The sequence below is a fragment of the Borostomias antarcticus genome (assembly GCF_949987555.1).
Source record: "Borostomias antarcticus genome assembly, chromosome: 21".
NCBI lineage: Eukaryota > Metazoa > Chordata > Actinopteri > Stomiiformes > Stomiidae > Borostomias > Borostomias antarcticus.
In genome coordinates this window covers 8,159,343-8,176,061 of record NC_140254.1, presented here as the reverse complement: position 1 = coordinate 8,176,061, position 16,719 = coordinate 8,159,343, and the positions used below count along the sequence as shown (strand labels likewise).

General features: G+C 50.5%; 1 protein-coding gene across 1 annotated transcript; it reads right to left on the bottom strand.

Annotated features, from left to right (window-relative positions):
- Positions 1-3,472: 3,472 nt before the first annotated feature.
- maneal (mannosidase endo-alpha like) lies at positions 3,473-11,050 on the bottom strand (the record flags this gene model as incomplete). The annotated part of the gene is made up of 4 exons (XM_084454779.1): positions 10,549-11,050; positions 10,251-10,360; positions 5,819-5,895; positions 3,473-4,109 (listed from the first exon to the last, which is right to left on the bottom strand). Exons 1-4 carry the CDS (start codon positions 11,045-11,047, stop codon positions 3,473-3,475), a joined length of 1,323 nt encoding a protein of 440 aa, XP_084310905.1. The 5' UTR covers positions 11,048-11,050.
- Positions 11,051-16,719: the final 5,669 nt, after the last annotated feature.

Below are 16,719 nucleotides of genomic sequence, written 5' to 3'. Positions count from 1 at the left end.
CCCGTTTGACCCCCACCTGACCCCCATCTGACTCCCACCTGACCCCCACCTGACCCCCATCAGACCCCCACCTGACCCCCATCTGACCCCTACCTGACCCCCACCTAACCCCCATCTGACCCCCACCTGACCCCCACCTGACCCCCATCTGAGGTTGGGAATCAAGGCCCTTCCTTCTTTCTCTTGAAAATGACGTGCTGATAGGATCTCATCTGCTTCCCTACTAGTGCAGTGCCCATTCCAAAAACCTCACACTCAACGCTGCGCTTCCTTGGGTCCAGAGCAATACACATGCTGAATGTCAGCTTCATACAGTGCCTGGTTCTCAAGAAATTTGAAATACAGACACGCACAGACAGACAAAGACTCCTGTGTTTAAATAGTCAGATAGTCTTTCCAATATGCCCTCTCCCATCTTTAACGGTTTTTAACTGTGGACACAGATCCTCCATTTCCAGCTATGAGTGACCTGAGTGGCTGGCTGAGACATCTGATTCTCACCACAGATTCTCAGAAGAAAACAATGTTGAAATCTCTAACCCTAACCCTTCAATACAGTAATAAGCATGTGTTTGGCTAACAGCGCCCCCTGGGGAGTGTTGAAATCAGTTGACTCAAGCATGAATGAGGGTGGACGGGAGCATTCACTCTTACATTGTGTTCTAACTGAATCATCAACATTGACATTTTGGTAGTAGTACAGCAATGTATAAGTGTCAATGTCATTTTATTTCTGTAGCACCTGTTACAGCTTGCCCATCGTTCCCTCTCCCCCTCACCTGACTCAGACCCGGAGGACTGGGGCGCATTCCCTCTCCCCCTCACCTGACTCAGACCCGGAGGACTGGGGCACGTTCCCGCCCCCCTCACCTGACTCAGACCCCTAGGACTGGGGCACGTTCCCGCCTCCCTCACCTAACTCAGACCCAGAGGTCCCCAGCACCTCAGCGGGCGCACGCCGGGCCTTACGGCGCTGATGATTGCTGGTGACAAGCTACGGCTCGGCTCTGCGCACACCTGTCCCAAATCGCCAGACATTTCTAACACTGCCCAGCCTCGCCTTGGTGCTAGTGGGTGATAGGTCTGGCCTGGGCACCGCCTCTATGGTGGCAGAGTCGTCCGTACCGCTCCTAGGGCGATTGGACGTGGACTGATGATTTCTAATGGGCTATATGCACAACTCCAGTACTTCCTGAAATTAGACATGCTTCTCTATTTCCTGTCCTACACTATTGGATGAGGTAATTAATCAGGTGTGCCTGATCATTGTGCTGCAGTCAGGCACACCTGATTAATCACCTCATCCAATAGTGTAGGACAGGAAATAGAGAAGCATGTCTTATTTCAGGAAGTACTGGAGTTGTGCATATAGCCTATTGACCTGAGAAGCTAAAGCCGGCCCAGTGAGTTGGAGGGCAAAGTGGGCGCTGGTTGGTGTGGGCGCTGGTTGGAGGGTGGTGGGCGCTGGTTTGGGGGCAGTGTGGGCGCTGGTTGGAGGGTGGTGTGGGCGCTGGTTGGGGGGTGGTGTGGGCGCTGGTTGGAGGGTGGTGTGGGCGCCGGTTGGGGGGTGGTGTGGGCGCCGGTTGGGGGGTGGTGTGGGCGCTGGTTGGAGGGTGGTGTGGGCGCTGGTTGGGGGGTGGTGGGGGGCTGGTAGGGGGTGGTGTGGCCGCCGGTTGGGGGGTGGTGTGGGCGCTGGTTGGAGGGTGGTGTGGGCGCTGGTTGGGGGGTGGTGTGGGCGCTGGTTGGGGGGTGGTGTGGGCGCCGGTTGGAGGGTGGTGTGGGCGCCGGTTGGGGGTTGGTGTGGGCGCCGGTTGGGGGGTGGTGTGGGCCCTGGTTGGAGGGTGGTGTGGGCGCCGGTTGGAGGGTGGTGTGGGCGCCGGTTGGGGGTTGGTGTGGGCGCCGGTTGGAGGGTGGTGTGGGCGCTGGTTGGGGGGTGGTGTGGGCGCCGGTTGGGGGTTGGTGTGGGCGCCGGTTGGAGGGTGGTGTGGGCGCTGGTTGGGGGTTGGTGTGGGCGCCGGTTGGGGGGTGGTGTGGGCCCTGGTTGGAGGGTGGTGGGCGCTGGTTGGGGGGCAGTGTGGGCGTGGTTGGTGTGGGCGCTGGTTGGAGGGTGGTGTGGGCGCTGGTTGGGGGGTGGTGTGGGCGCTGGTTGGAGGGTGGTGTGGGCGCCGGTTGGGGGGTGGTGTGGGCGCTGGTTGGAGGGTGGTGTGGGCGCTGGTTGGGGGGTGGTGTGGGCGCTGGTTGGAGGGTGGTGTGGGCGCCGGTTGGGGGTTGGTGTGGGCGCCGGTTGGAGGGTGGTGTGGGCGCTGGTTGGGGGGTGGTGTGGGCGCCGGTTGGAGGGTGGTGTGGGCGCCGGTTGGGGGTGGTGTGGGCGCCGGTTGGGGGGTGGTGTGGGCCCTGGTTGGGGGGTGGTGTGGGCGCCGGTTGGAGGGTGGTGTGGGCGCTGGTAGGGGGTGGTGTGGGCGCTGGTTGGGGGGTGGTGTGGGCGCTGGTTGGAGGGTGGTGTGGGTGCTGGTTGGGGGGTGGTGTGGGCGCTGGTTGGAGGGTGGTGTGGGCGCTGGTTGGAGGGCGGCGATAATGTGAAGCCCTATGAGCCCGTGTTGCCATGGCGTTTCTCTGCTACTATTAATGTCTGGGATCATCATGAGAAAGCCAGCGACAAACAGGTCGCTGTTTCTGACAGGTCACCATTTATGACAGGTCACTGTTTATGACAGCCGCTGTCAGAAATGGGGACCTGTTTGTTGCTCTGATGATCCTAGACATGAATAAGTCTGAGTAATCATAGAGGGGCTCGTAAGGAGAAGACCGCTACCCCCGCTTGCTATTAAATGGGCTTCATAAATTGATTTAATTCTATTAGCATTTTAGAGACACATACCATGACTGGGCTGTTTAGTCTGATCAAACACTGTTGCTTCTTTGTCCACAAGAAGCAACAACAATCAGCTAAACTGTTTTGTCCTATCTCAAACTCTGCCGATTACTTTAAATGCTACTACATTATGATCTGCGAACCTTGTCTTTACGATAAAGTGACATATCTGTGTCTTTTTCTAACATACCACATCGTACTCATCATTAATCAAACACAAAGTACCTTTAATTGTCATAATTTGAAAGACATACCGAATGACTAGGCTTTCGATAGCAGAGAGTACATATATACTTAGAGTTGAGTTACACCGGACAATCTCTCTGTGGCTTCGCACAAGCCCTCACTGAGCTAAACAGTCATTCAGCATGGTGTAGTCTGAACCAACCAAGGACGGTGTAATTGCTGTACAAAAATGTTTCTGTATATTAAAAATGTCTGCAATGTTTAGTATCGGTAATTGAGAGGAACACAGGTTAGACGAACACAGAGAAGGGTGTATGAGGACAGTATCCGAGGGACAGTGGCAGTCTCAAAGGCTCCAGGGCAATAGCCACACCTCGAGGATGTGAGGACATCTGCCCGGGACACCGTGAGACTCTACATGAGCCACTTGTCCTTCTCTTTGTTGAAGTGCTCGGCCCACCTGCGCGTCAGCTCCAGGTACAGGTCGGGGCGCTGGGGCTGGTAGTCCAGGTACAGCCGCGTTGCCGTCTTCTTGGGCACCGCCTTCTCGATCTGCGTGCCCTCGTGCCACTCGTTGAAAGAGGTGATGGCGATGATCTCGGGCCGCACCGACAGCGCCGCCTGCAGGGCGGTCTCGTAGTAGCGGCCGTTAACGCGGTTGCGTGTGTTGTGGTTGTTCCAGGGACGCACGGCCGTGTCGACGTAGCCCGGCCCCACGCAGGGGACGAACAGCAAGTTGTTGGCGTCGCAGAACGTCTTGACCGCCTTCCAGTTCTGGTGGGACGAGCCGAACGAGAAGCCGTTGGAGGCGAAGTAGGTGTACACACCGTCGAAGCCGCCCGCCAGGATGTCCTGCTTGTGGCGCTCCTCCACGATGAGGCCCAGGAACACGCCGTCGTAGGGCGTGCCGCGCAGCGTGAGGGACCCGGCGGCTGTCAGCAGCTCCGCCCACGTCTCTGCCGGGGTCAGGTACGAGTCGTAGACGTAGAAGAGGGGCAGGGGCCGGCCCGTGCTGGACTTCAATCGGTAAAAGGCTCCGTGCTTCCCGTACCTATAATGTGAGAAATGATAGCGTTTTCAGGTCAGGGGTTCCAGGTCTGGTCCGTCCTCTACAGAGTACAGGAGCTGGCTGCCCACTCAAGCTCTCTCTAACTGGATGCACTCCAGATGTACAGGAAACACTATTATGTGAAACTGTGCTATTATTCTCTAGGGGAAGCTTAGCTTCAGTACACAAAATAGATGTATGGTTTTGTAAATGCTGTGCTCTCTCTCTCTCTCTCTCTCTCCCTCTCTCTCTCCCTCTGGTTTCTTTTTGGGCAGATGGTTAGCTCAGTTGGGTTTTATTGGCTAGAACATCTAGCCAAGCTTCTTCCCCTCTCATCTGCCATCATTGATCACGTGGCTGTGATACACCAACCACCATTCACGCTTACCCAGGCACGCATACACACGCACTCACACACACATATGCACTCACACACACACACACACATGCACTCACACACACAGACATGCACATGCATGCACAAACGCACACACACACGCACTCACACACACACACGCACATGCACTCACACACAGACATGCACGCACACACACACACACACACACATGCACTCACACACACAGACATGCACATGCACGGCACACTCACACACACACGCACATGCACTCACACACATGCACTCACACACACACACACACGCCTATGCGCATACGCAGACACACACACACAGATGCTTCAATGTCGGCCCATTGTTTTGACGGATCACCACGGCACGACTCATTAGCCAGATCATCAGCTAGTAGTCTCACTGTCCCCGGCGCTGCTGGAAAGCCATCATTAGAGGTTTTTTATTTATTTCCTCCTCACTAAGTCTCCTCACTAAGTCCTCCTCACTAAGTCTCCTTACTAAGTCCTCCTCACTAAGTCTCCTCACTAAGTCCTCCTCACTAAGTGTTGTATCCCCAGCTGAGTGCTACGGTACAAATGAGGTGTAAGTGGTATATTCAGGTGAAAGTAGTATATTCAGGTGAAAGTAGTATATTCAGGTGAAAGTGGTATATTCAGGTGAAAGTAGTATATTCAGGTGAAAGTGGTATATTCAGGTGAAAGTGGTATATTCAGGTGAAAGTGGTATATTAAGGTGAAAGTGGTATATTCAAGTGAAAGTGGTATATTCAGGTGAAACTGGTATATTCAGGACAGGCTGTACCTGCAGGGTCATTACAGAGAGACTGCAGAGTGGACATCTATATTTAACCACCTGTTCCTTCTCATCGACCCCCTTCAGGGCTGAGCTGAGCTCCCATTTCTCCAGCACAGCCAGGGCTCTGATGTCAGGAGGACATGCATACGGGAAGCTGAGCCTCCACTGGGGAGTTAAGGTCGAGTGAAGAGGAAACAGTGAACTGCATAAGGGTTTGAGTGAGATATGGACAGATGAGAGAGAGAGAGAGAGAGAGAGAGGGAGAGAGAGGGAGAGAGAGGGAGAGAGAGGGGGGGGAGGAAGAGAGAGAGGGAGGGAGATGGATAGAGGGAGGGAGATAGAGAGGCAGAGGAGAGAGAGGGGGAGGGAGAGAGGAGAGGGAGAGAGAGAGGCAGAGGAGAGAGAGAGAGAGGCAGAGGAGAGGGAGTGAGAGAGGGAGGGAGAGGGAGGGAGAGAGAGGAGAGGGAGAGAGAGAGGGAGGGAGACAGAGGAGAGGTGGAGAGCTTAGAGAGGCAGTTGTGGGTGGAGGAGAGGAAGGCCAGCCTACTTGTCAATGATGTATCTGATGTTGTCGTGCACGCTCTGCTCCGTGCGCCCCTCGTATGGCTGGATGTGGAACGCCACCTGCCAAAACACATTTGGAAGCTGCTCATCGGGAAGGACCGGTACATTTACAGCTCCTACATTATCATCATAATAAAAAGGCCTTCAGCACAAGTGGATAAGTAGTTTCTCAGCAGTCAAGGGAAAGCATCATCATTTGAACACCCTAAACGATTTCATCACATGGCCACTTGCTCACATTGAAATAGACAGTATGGTTGGGCACTCAGAATGTAATGAGTAGCGTATGGATGGCACAAATGCGTTGGCAGTGCCATCTGGGGCTCTGTCGACCCAGACGTGGGCATGACCCACTGAGTTCCATCGGTAAATGGAGGGACCTGACTGTCACAGAACACTCGAAGGTCACGCACCCCGGTGTCCTTGCTGAATAACCGGGGGGGGCGATGGGGTGGAGACGGACCGGTGCTGAGGTTAGAGACGGGCAAGGACGAGAGGGGGGCGAGGACGAGAGGGGGCGAGGACAAGATGGGGGCGAGGACGAGATGGGGGTGAGGATGAGAGGGGGCGAGGACGAGAGGGGGCGAGGACGAGTGCGCGGAGACACAGGAGAGGACCAGCGAGGACGACACATGACCCCGCCCCTCCTGCTCTCATCTCCTCCTCCTCTCATCTCCTCCCTGCCCCTCCTTCTCTCATCTCCTCCTCTCATCTCCTCCCTGCCTAACCTCCTCTCATCTCCTCCTCTCATCTCCTCCCTGCCCCTCCTCCTCTCATCTCCTCCTCCCTGCAGTGATCCTGACTTGTATTTCCCAGAGGCATCTCTGCAGTGAACCGGTGATCATCGCCAATGGCCACACCCTGATTCCGGAAGGATCTCTGGACGACATGCTTCTCTCTGCCCTGGTCGTCTGATTATGTTACTCCAGATTTACATATTTACTGATTATGTTACTCCAGATTTACATATTTACTGAGTATGTTACTCCAAATTTACATATTTACTGATTATGTTACTCCAGATTTACATATTTACTGATTGTTACTCCACATTTACATATTTACTGATTATGCTACTCCACATTTACATATTTACTGATTATGTTACTCCACATTTACATATTTACTGATTATGTTACTCCAGATTTACATATTTACTGATTATGTTACTCCACATTTACATATTTACTGATTATGTTACTCCAGATTTTACTTATTTCACTGGTTGGCGTAAATTCTCCCATTGAGTAATAATTTCATGGGACAGGTTACCTGCATCTATCAGACATTTGTCTAGAAAAGATTATTCATATCCATATAGCACGTACATAATCCATTTTATACAGTATAGAACTTATTGTGTAATTGGGGTACTTATTGTGTAAGGGTAATAATTGTGTAAATGTTCATCTGTAAACTTTGTATTTTTCGTAATTTGTAAATTTGTAACTTGTAAATTTGGAATAAGTTGCTAGGGAAAGGGATGTCTGGGGCCCCCTGCTGGAGCTGCTGCCTCCGCGACCCGACCCCGGATAAGCAGATGAAGATGGATGGATGGAATAAGAGTTTATCTGTATCAAGCATAATCCTGGAGCCGACAGCAACATTTCACTGTGACGAACATTACATGTGACAAATAAATGAATCTTGATCTTGACTTTAAGAAGCATATGAAATCAAAAATGTACATTTTTTTGATTTTGGATCACATCCATGGTCAGTGTGTACCTATTTAATAATATATGCCAAATATTTTTCACAATTTCTGTTTCATTGTAATCTTATATCAAATCTTATGATTTTTTTCTTCCTGTAAAACAAAATCTCCCGAGTGCTTACGTCAGCAATGCAAGAGCAAGGTCAACCAACAATAATCTCACGGCATCCACCCATCAATCAACGCTGTCTATGGAATCTGTCTAAAGTTGTTATAACCCTCCCACTTGTCTACATTCCAATCAAATTCCTCTAAACATATGTCCCGCCCCTATAGCCTGTTTGAGGGGGAAGTCAAACTAGGGAAGTAAGATGATCTCAAACCTGGTCATTGGGACCAATTTTTGTACAATAAATTGAGGGTGTTGATGTTAATGTAGTTATATTTCACTGTATACAGTATGTTATATTGATACTGTATGTATTGAGTGCTAAAAGAGGTCCTAATAACAACTCAAACTCTCAGTGTGACTGCTGCACCCAGAGAGACAGGGTTTTTGTGTGCCTGCCTCCACTAGGGTCCCCTGGACATGCAGGACACATTAACGTGACTGTGGTGGCATCGCTGGCCCCTCCCCCGCCCAGGAGACCGTGATGAGGCTGTGGCCCAGGGAGAGAAGGCCCTCTGCTCAGTGACAACAACACATCCCTGATAGAACTATCCAGCTGTGCATGACACAGAGAGAGAGAGAGAGAGAGAGAGAGAGGGAAGATGAGAGAAAGAGAGAGAGATCAAGAGAGAGAGAAAGAGAGAGAGATCAAGAGAGAGAGGCAAGCTAACGAACACCCCCTCACGTGCGCTCTCTCTCTCTCCCTTTCTCTGAAAAGAGGCTGCAAGGTCTTCATAAACAGTTTCCATGGCAACGTGGCGGCGTTTGGCACGGAGGGTAGGTGCTGTCAGTCATCCCGGCTGGTGAAAAGCTGTCCAATCTGTCCCCCCTTCAGCTGCGTGCACCCAGCAGTGGCGAGAAAAACACAGGGCTTGTTCACACGCATCACGTTCCTGTGACGATGACAGAAGCTCTCTGTGGCTTTTCGTAGCCTTCGGTGTATCTAGGCTACAAACCAGGGGGAACGTTGATTGCGACAGACCTGTCTGAATATTTCAGACTCACACCTTTTCATTATGGGATGTTGACAAGCACCCGCGACAGTCTGTTCGTGTATTATTATTCATTATTCCTCTTTAGTGGTCGGAATGTTACAGTAATGTAAACTAAGCGTGTTAATCGACTGCATATGTGACAGAGTAGGAGGTGTAGGCGCTGCGTTTGATAGACGAAGCAAAAGCAAAAGGCGTGAGGTATTGTTGTTTTTTGTAGATGAGGTAGAATGTTGTTGTACTCTCTAGCTGTGCCCACTAACACACTCCTGAAACATGGAGGTGTGCAGCTCTGTTGCAGAGAGACAAGTACATTCAACATTATGGAGGTTTGATTTGTCTTTGATTTAAAAAACACATCTATCAGAAGAATGAGCTAGATGAGCAACGATTCAATGAGCACATACACACACACACACACACACACACACACACACACACACACACACACACACACACACACACCTCAGCCTGTATTTGCAGTGTGTCAGTCCTGGCCCTTGACCATGATAGTGAATGCTGTGAGAGTCATAGACCTATAGTTCTCATCAGAGAGGCCTGTGTTCGTTTTCTCTCACTTCAAACCTACCACATATGGAGTGAAATGAAAATGGAGGCACTTATATTTTTGCTGTATCATAGCAAATCTACTTCCTGAGCTTCCTGAGCTTGCCTGGCGCTATCCGTTCAGAGGCCCCGTCAGAGTGTGACGTGTGGATCTGACCTTTTCAAGCCTTTCTGTCTGTGATGTGCAGGCGTCAGGCTGAGCGTTCAGGATGCGTTACTCCTCACAGGACGATGCCACGCCATTCCTCCTTCCTTTCAGCGCAAGGTGCTGCCATTCATGTACACATTCACATGGGACTATTTTTACGGCGGCGGGAAGTAACCATTTTCAAGCATTTTAGCCATAAATACCTTATATTTGGGCTATGGTTAGTGTTAACTTATGGTTAGTGTTAAGGTTATGGTTAGGGTTGGGATTAGGGATAGGGTTAGAGTTGGTTAGGGTTTTGAAAGCAGAAATCCCCAAAATAACATTCAGCACCGTAAGAATAGCGTGCACGTCTATTCTTACAGCCGCCAAGATTGTGAGGCGCTTGACAGGGCGCTGTGAGAATAAACTATGCCTAAAATAAAACAGTTCTGCTGCATTGGGTAAGCTTTGAGTTCCACATTATTTACTTCAGTTTACTATTCGAATTCTGGTCAGATGTGGCAGATGTGCTTAGAAGGAGCGCCCAAAGAGCTGGAGGTCTGCTTCCTTTATCTCCATGAATAATGTAGAAGCTGCCTTAATAAAGTTGGCTAAAACAAGACAGTTTGGCAGTAAAAGTGTTTCCGAGTTGCATCGCCCTCTAAATGCACTGAGTGAAGTTATAAACTATGGGGGTTGCTCTCAGGGCTGCTCTCACCAAAAAGTAGATACTTAAAAAAATTATTCATTCATTCTTAAGTCAGAATGTGCATCCATGACGCTTATTAAAATGTCCTATTAGAGGTTTGGGGTGAATATAAACCACTACTAACTGTCACTGCCAACTATTCATTCAGTAAACACCAGAAAGGAGCACATACCGGGTCTCTCACCAGTTACCTTGATGCTGTGCCTGTGGGCGGCGTCCATCACGGCGGGCACCAGGTCCTCGCTGGGCTCTCCGTGGGCGTCTGCCACGCCGGCCGGGTACCAGGACAGCACCAGCACCCCTACCACCAAATAACACGGTATAGTCTTTGAGAAAGGCAGGTGTGAAGTTAACAAACGAACCAAGGTTAGTAGAGTTAGACACCGAGGTATGAAGTTACATCATGCATTTCAAGTTTGGAGGAGATGCCGGTGCTGGGATGGAAAGGGTCGGCTACGGTGTTGCAGTGAGGTGGAAACCTTCGCCTACCTGCCGCGGCCGCTTCTATCTGCGCCATGTGAGACTCCAGCACGCCGGGGTCTCTGGAGCTGTAGGGGCCCAGCTCGGGGTAGAAGCTCGAGGCTATGTCCTCGGGGGGGGCGTGCCTGCCCTGTGCGTGGCTGGCCGCGATCTTCGGGTCCCAGTGAGGAACCAGGACATGGTCCCAGTGAATATATTGACCGTCCATCTGCGGCGTGCCATACCACAAATAATAGAATATGTGTACATCGTAGAATATACTGTAATCGCGGTCCGATTTGGTGAAAACCACTTTGGTGTCACTCAAGTGGGAGTGTCCCGGAGACACTACCAAGTCGTTTGGAACCGGCCGCCTGCGGTCGGATCTCTCCGCCCCGAACTCCATCCCCGGGGCCAGGTCAGAGAAGCCGTCGGTGGGCTTCAGTGTCCTGAGGCCCATCATCGTCCCGAAAATGAACAGTGTAAATAAGAAAAGTGCTATGAAAGCCTTCTTGCGCAGTCGTGTCATTGTCGCTGTCGCTGTCTATGGTCCTGATAAAGTCAAATGCTGGGTTGCTGAAAGGGGCTGTCGACCCTCACTTTGTTTTTATTGTCTTCTTTATTCAAACCAGCTTTCTATCCATGCGTGCCAGAGTGATCCATCGACGGGTGCGATCGTTTAATAACAGGCACAGGTAACATGGAAGAAATTTTGGAGAAAAAAGCTCAGTCACTGCTTTGGTTTTGGGCGTTCAAATGAGTTCAGAGTAGCCTACCCGCGTTTATGGCTCGAGTTCGATGTCTGTTTTTAACCCATATAATTCCGAGCAAACGGCTATAGCCTATAGTCTGACGAAGGATGGTCTCGTCTCTGCTAAACAGTCTATGCTTGGTTAGGCTACTCTTCATAGACGTTCTGCGTTACCATAAAGACGCTCGTCTTCAATTTGTTTTCCACATTTGGGAACAGCGAGTTATGCGTGGTGTTCGCCTCCTGTTCGTTGTTAGGTTTTCCGACCTGTCACCCCTTCCGTGGATTTCACTGCGAGGGAGGGAAGGAGAGAGAGAGAGAGAGAGAGAGAGAGAGAAAGAGAGAGAGAGAGAGAGAGAGAGAGAGAGAGAGAAAGAGAGTGAAAGATAGGTCGGGCGTATATGGGTTATTAAAAAACAATTTAAAAAACAACTCTGTCTTGAAATGCACACTAGAAACCTATTCGGTAATTCATCACACGATGTTGTCCACGCCAGCACGGTGATCGGTTACCTTCATCTCCCGGTGCTGTCCGGTGCTCGTCTGGCATCCTCGTTCATCTGCTTCCTTTCTCCTCGATTGTGCATTTGAGCCTGATCTTCCGGGAGCCAGTACTAAAAGCATTAAGAGATCCAGTAGGACCAAGCATAGTTGGTCGACATCTGATAAGCCGGGTAGACGTCTGTTTGTGATTGATTTCTATTCCTATATGACCAGAGAGTTGCTCCTACTTCTGAGCAGACCGTTGTATATTGATCGTTCTATAGCCTATAGAGGCTGATGAGGAGGCTGGTTTTCAATGCTTGGGCGAGCCGAGGGGGCAGGGTCAACTGGTTTTCCATGCTGGGGCGAGCCGAGGGGGCGGAATTAACCCCGTAGGATAGAGCGCGTGGAAAACAAATGGTTATTGCCTTTGTTTCCAAACGCCTAGTTCGTAACTATTGCCTCAGTCATCAGTTTATCCTTTCGAATTTCTACTGTAAGGAGATGATTATCAATAGATACCTAAAACACAATCTTTTAACTATTATTTTTAACTATTATTTAATTAACCTACGGCTAATCACGTTGTACAAACACAGCTAGATACATTATTAATTGATGATCAATAAGCTCATTACACTTTCAGCATTTTGAGAAATAAGGCGTTAGCCTATATGCATATTGGTCGCTTTTTACAACCACCACTGAACCAATTAGCCTATTTTCATGTAGGCCTATTTATTTATTTAACCTTTATTTCATCAGGCAAGTCATTTAGAACAAATTCTTATTTACAATGGCGGCCTCGAAAGTGACAAGAGCCACTTAAAGGGAAAGATGGGTGCTGGTAGATAGAACATAGCAGGTTAAAAACAGAAAATACATCAGTTATAACAACTAAATAGACACAAAATAGACAAATAATAACAACTAAACATAGACACAAAATACGTCAACAATAACAACTAAACATAGACACAAAATGCATCAATAATAACAACTAAACTTAGACCCAAAATACATCAACAATAGAAGCTAAACATGAACTTGAATGGAACAATAATAACTACTAAACACAAGTACATGAAGACACAAACAAGCAAACAACAGTGCATCTACAGTGCATCCACCTAGAGGACAGTTAGAGCCTGATTTGAAGTGACCTGATTAAAGTCTTTAAAGCCGTGTGACCACTAAAGCCTATCAAGTTTAGCAAAGGGTTTCTGTGAAGCATGGTGGGCGGGGCTCAGACGCACGCATTATCGAACATACCCAATATGCAGAAGCTAGTCCACGTTGGGATGAAGTTGTGCCACCCACATGGGTTTGGAGCAGCAGTGGCAGGACTGACCGCTGGGAGGCCTGGGCCCACTCACACAGCAAGCAGTGGGCACTGAGTGGACGCCCACAATAGACGAGCTGCTTAGAATGAGCCCTCTGGCATAATGCACCAAGAACAGTTTTCTCATCTTCATGTCTATCAATCTGCTACAGCTGTCCATTTTTATTGAAGGATGCATTTATCTGGATGCAGGCAGTTCTGAGACAGAATTACAGGGACATCTAGCGGGAGTACATAAACATTTCGGCCAGGGCCTATATTTTTGCTTTTCTAAAACAGGATAATTTGAAGATTCGAGCTATTATAACGGGCCTTGGCAAATTGGGATAGGCCTACATTGTGTCAAAGTGATTGGTCTTCGTTCGATGGGGATGGGGAGCTGGGCCACTGGAAACGTGTCCATCTTTCACCAGTGCATAACCATCTTTCACCAACAGGGGGCGTGCGTGTCTTACAACGAGTTCAGCACAGTGACAAGCGTTGTTACTAAAGCAACCTGGTCTCACCCGGCAGACGTCAGAATTCGAGGTTTGTCCATCGCCTCCAAACGTCATATATAAACGGCATCATACAGTTATAAACGTCGGCAGACTACGTGGGATAGGCCTAAGTTTTTGATAGGTTGTTGTCAGAGTTTTGTGATTGGTTGTTCACATTCGAACACGTGATGGAAGAGGGGTATAAATTTGCGAGCGCTTTCGGGGATGTGTTGGGTTGGTCAAACAACTTTGGTGAGACAACACCGAGTGCAAAACTAGCAAACAACAACATCGTTTTACAAGCAACTAGCAAACATTCTTACTGTCATTATTATTAACTAGCTCACATTCTTACTGTCATTATTATTAGCTAGCATTAGCTACTGTTCTTATAGCTCGTTTTCTAACGTGGACACAGGGATCAGGCAAATTTACGAAACTGGACCCAGCAGTGGAGATACTCGGACGGCGCTTAGTGGGCGCGCTCCGCATATCGCAATACCCCTGCTCGCCCGCACGCCTCCAGGAATTGCTCAATGCTCGCTGCCCGAGCGCCTCCACGCATACGTTATTTGCATAATTGTTATGATGCCGTCCAGAACCTGGTCTCACCCGGCAGACGTCATAATTCGACGTATGATGCCGTCTATATATGACGTTTGGAGGCGATGGACAAACGTCGAATTCTGACGTCTGCCGGGTGAGACCAGGTTGACTAAAGGAAGGCCTCACAATATTTTGACATGGAGCTTTCCTTTATCGAATAACGATAACAATCGACCCTGCATCAGTTGAACTGTAAATAGCGAAACGACGATCGGCTTAACACGGCTCTCGAAAGAACCCCAATGATCTTGCAGGCGGGATTTATTTCCTTCCGTTTTCATCTGAATTGTCTGTTTAATTGTGACCTCCTGTAAGTGTCAGACAAGGCTCGTGATATTTGTCGAAGTACAAGGTCTAAAGTTTGAGAAAGTCAAGAATGAAGTCCCGAGCTTTGATACGCGTTCGTGCTGAGAGCTGTCCAAGGTTCTGAAGCTGCCCCCGGGCCGTTTATAGAGCTCATGTAACTATTACACTATTAACTTCCTCTGGTTGCCGCTGTTAACCCAGGTAACTTTGAGGGTGAACCTACCACCACCCCAGCGTTTTCACTATCGCCGCTGCTCAATCAATTATTGACAGATAATCTGGAAAACGAGCTGTGACAGCGCCGAAACCGTTTGATGTATTGCCTCCGACCAGATGGCGCTCTTGCCTTAATGAAATGTAACAGGACAGCATCAACTCTTATTGCATTGTGTGGAAAAACACATGCAAATCAGAGAGGTATTACGGCTATACTTGCACTAGGATGCAGGGAAATGTTCGTTTTTTGTTTTCAGAGAAGGGACGGGATTGTGTTGGATGAGGACTGTCCTTTTCTACCGACGGGCTTGTTGTAGGAGGGATATCTGTCAAAGCACGGCAGTGCGCATGGATCAAGTATTGATTGGACGTATTGATTGGTGTTTCTCATGGGAGGTGAGGTGAAAGGTGAGCTGACAGCGTCTCCACAGGGCCACTGGTTATTCTCCCTTCAGACAAGGTCCCGAGTTGGGGGTCCCAGCTGTGATGGAGGGTTGGGGGTCCCGGGTTGGGGGTCCCGGCTGTGATGGAGGGTTGGGGGTCCCGGGTTGGGGGTCCCGGGTGTGATGGAGGGTTGGGGGTCCCGGGTGTGATGGAGGGTTGGGGGTCCCGGGTGTGATGGAGGGTTGGGGGTCCCGGGTGTAATGGAGGGTTGGGGGTCCCGGGTGTGATGGAGGGTTGGGGGTCCCGGGTGTGATGGAGGGTTGGGGGTCCCAGGTGTGATGGAGGGTTGGGGGTCCCGGGTGTGATGGAGGGTTGGGGCTCCTGGGTGTGATGGAGGGTTGGGGGTCCCGGGTGTGATGGAGGGTTGGGGGTCCCGGGTGTGATGGAGGGTTGGGGCTCCTGGGTGTGATGGAGGGTTGGGGGTCCCGGGTGTAATGGAGGGTTGGGGGTCTCGGGTGTAATGGAGGGTTGGGGGTCCCGGGTGTGATGGAGGGTTGGGGGTCCCGGGTGTAATGGAGGGTTGGGGGTCCCGGGTGTGATGGAGGGTTGGGGGTCCCGGGTGTAATGGAGGGTTGGGGGTCCCGGGTGTGATGGAGGGTTGGGGGTCCCGGGTGTGATGGAGGGTTGGGGGTCCCAGGTGTGATGGAGGGTTGGGGGTCCCAGGTGTGATGGAGGGTTGGGGGTCCCGGGTGTGATGGAGGGTTGGGGGTCCCGGGTGTAATGGAGGGTTGGGGGTCCCGGGTGTGATGGAGGGTTGGGGGTCCCGGGTGTAATGGAGGGTTGGGGGTCCCGGGTGTGATGGAGGGTTGGGGGTCCCGGGTGTGATGGAGGGTTGGGGGTCCCGGGTGTGATGGAGGGTTGGGGGTCCCGGGTGTGATGGAGGGTTGGGGGTCCCGGGTGTGATGGAGGGTTGGGGGTCCCAGGTGTGATGGAGGGTTGGGGGTCCCGGGTGTGATGGAGGGTTGGGGGTCCCGGGTGTGATGGAGGGTTGGGGGTCCCGGGTGTGATGGAGGGTTGGGGGTCCCAGGTGTGATGGAGGGTTGGGGGTCCCGGGTGTGATGGAGGGTTGGGGGTCCCGGGTGTGATGGAGGGTTGGGTCCTCCTGCTCAGGTGTCCTTCCCCAAACCTGCTCTCCATAACAAACATGAGCATGCCTTAGACTCTCAGACTGGAACTAAATGTCAGATGCAAAACACACACACACACACACACACACACACACACACACACACACACACTACACACACACACACACTACATTTGTGGTAGCCTACAATGTGAAATTAAAACACTTTTTTTTATGATATGGTTATAGAGAAACATCAGCCGATAAAATGGAGCTCAAACCTCTCAATTATGACACCTTCCTCTGTGTGTGTCTGTGTGTGTGTGTGTGTGTGTAAATGGTAAATGAACTGCACTTATATAACACTTTTATCCAAAGCACTTTACAATGGCCTCTCATTCACCATTCACACACCCATTCACATAACAGTGACGGCAGCTACAATGCAAGGTGCTAGCCTGCTCATTGGGAGCAATTTTGGGGTTCAGTGTCCAGCTCCATTGACTGC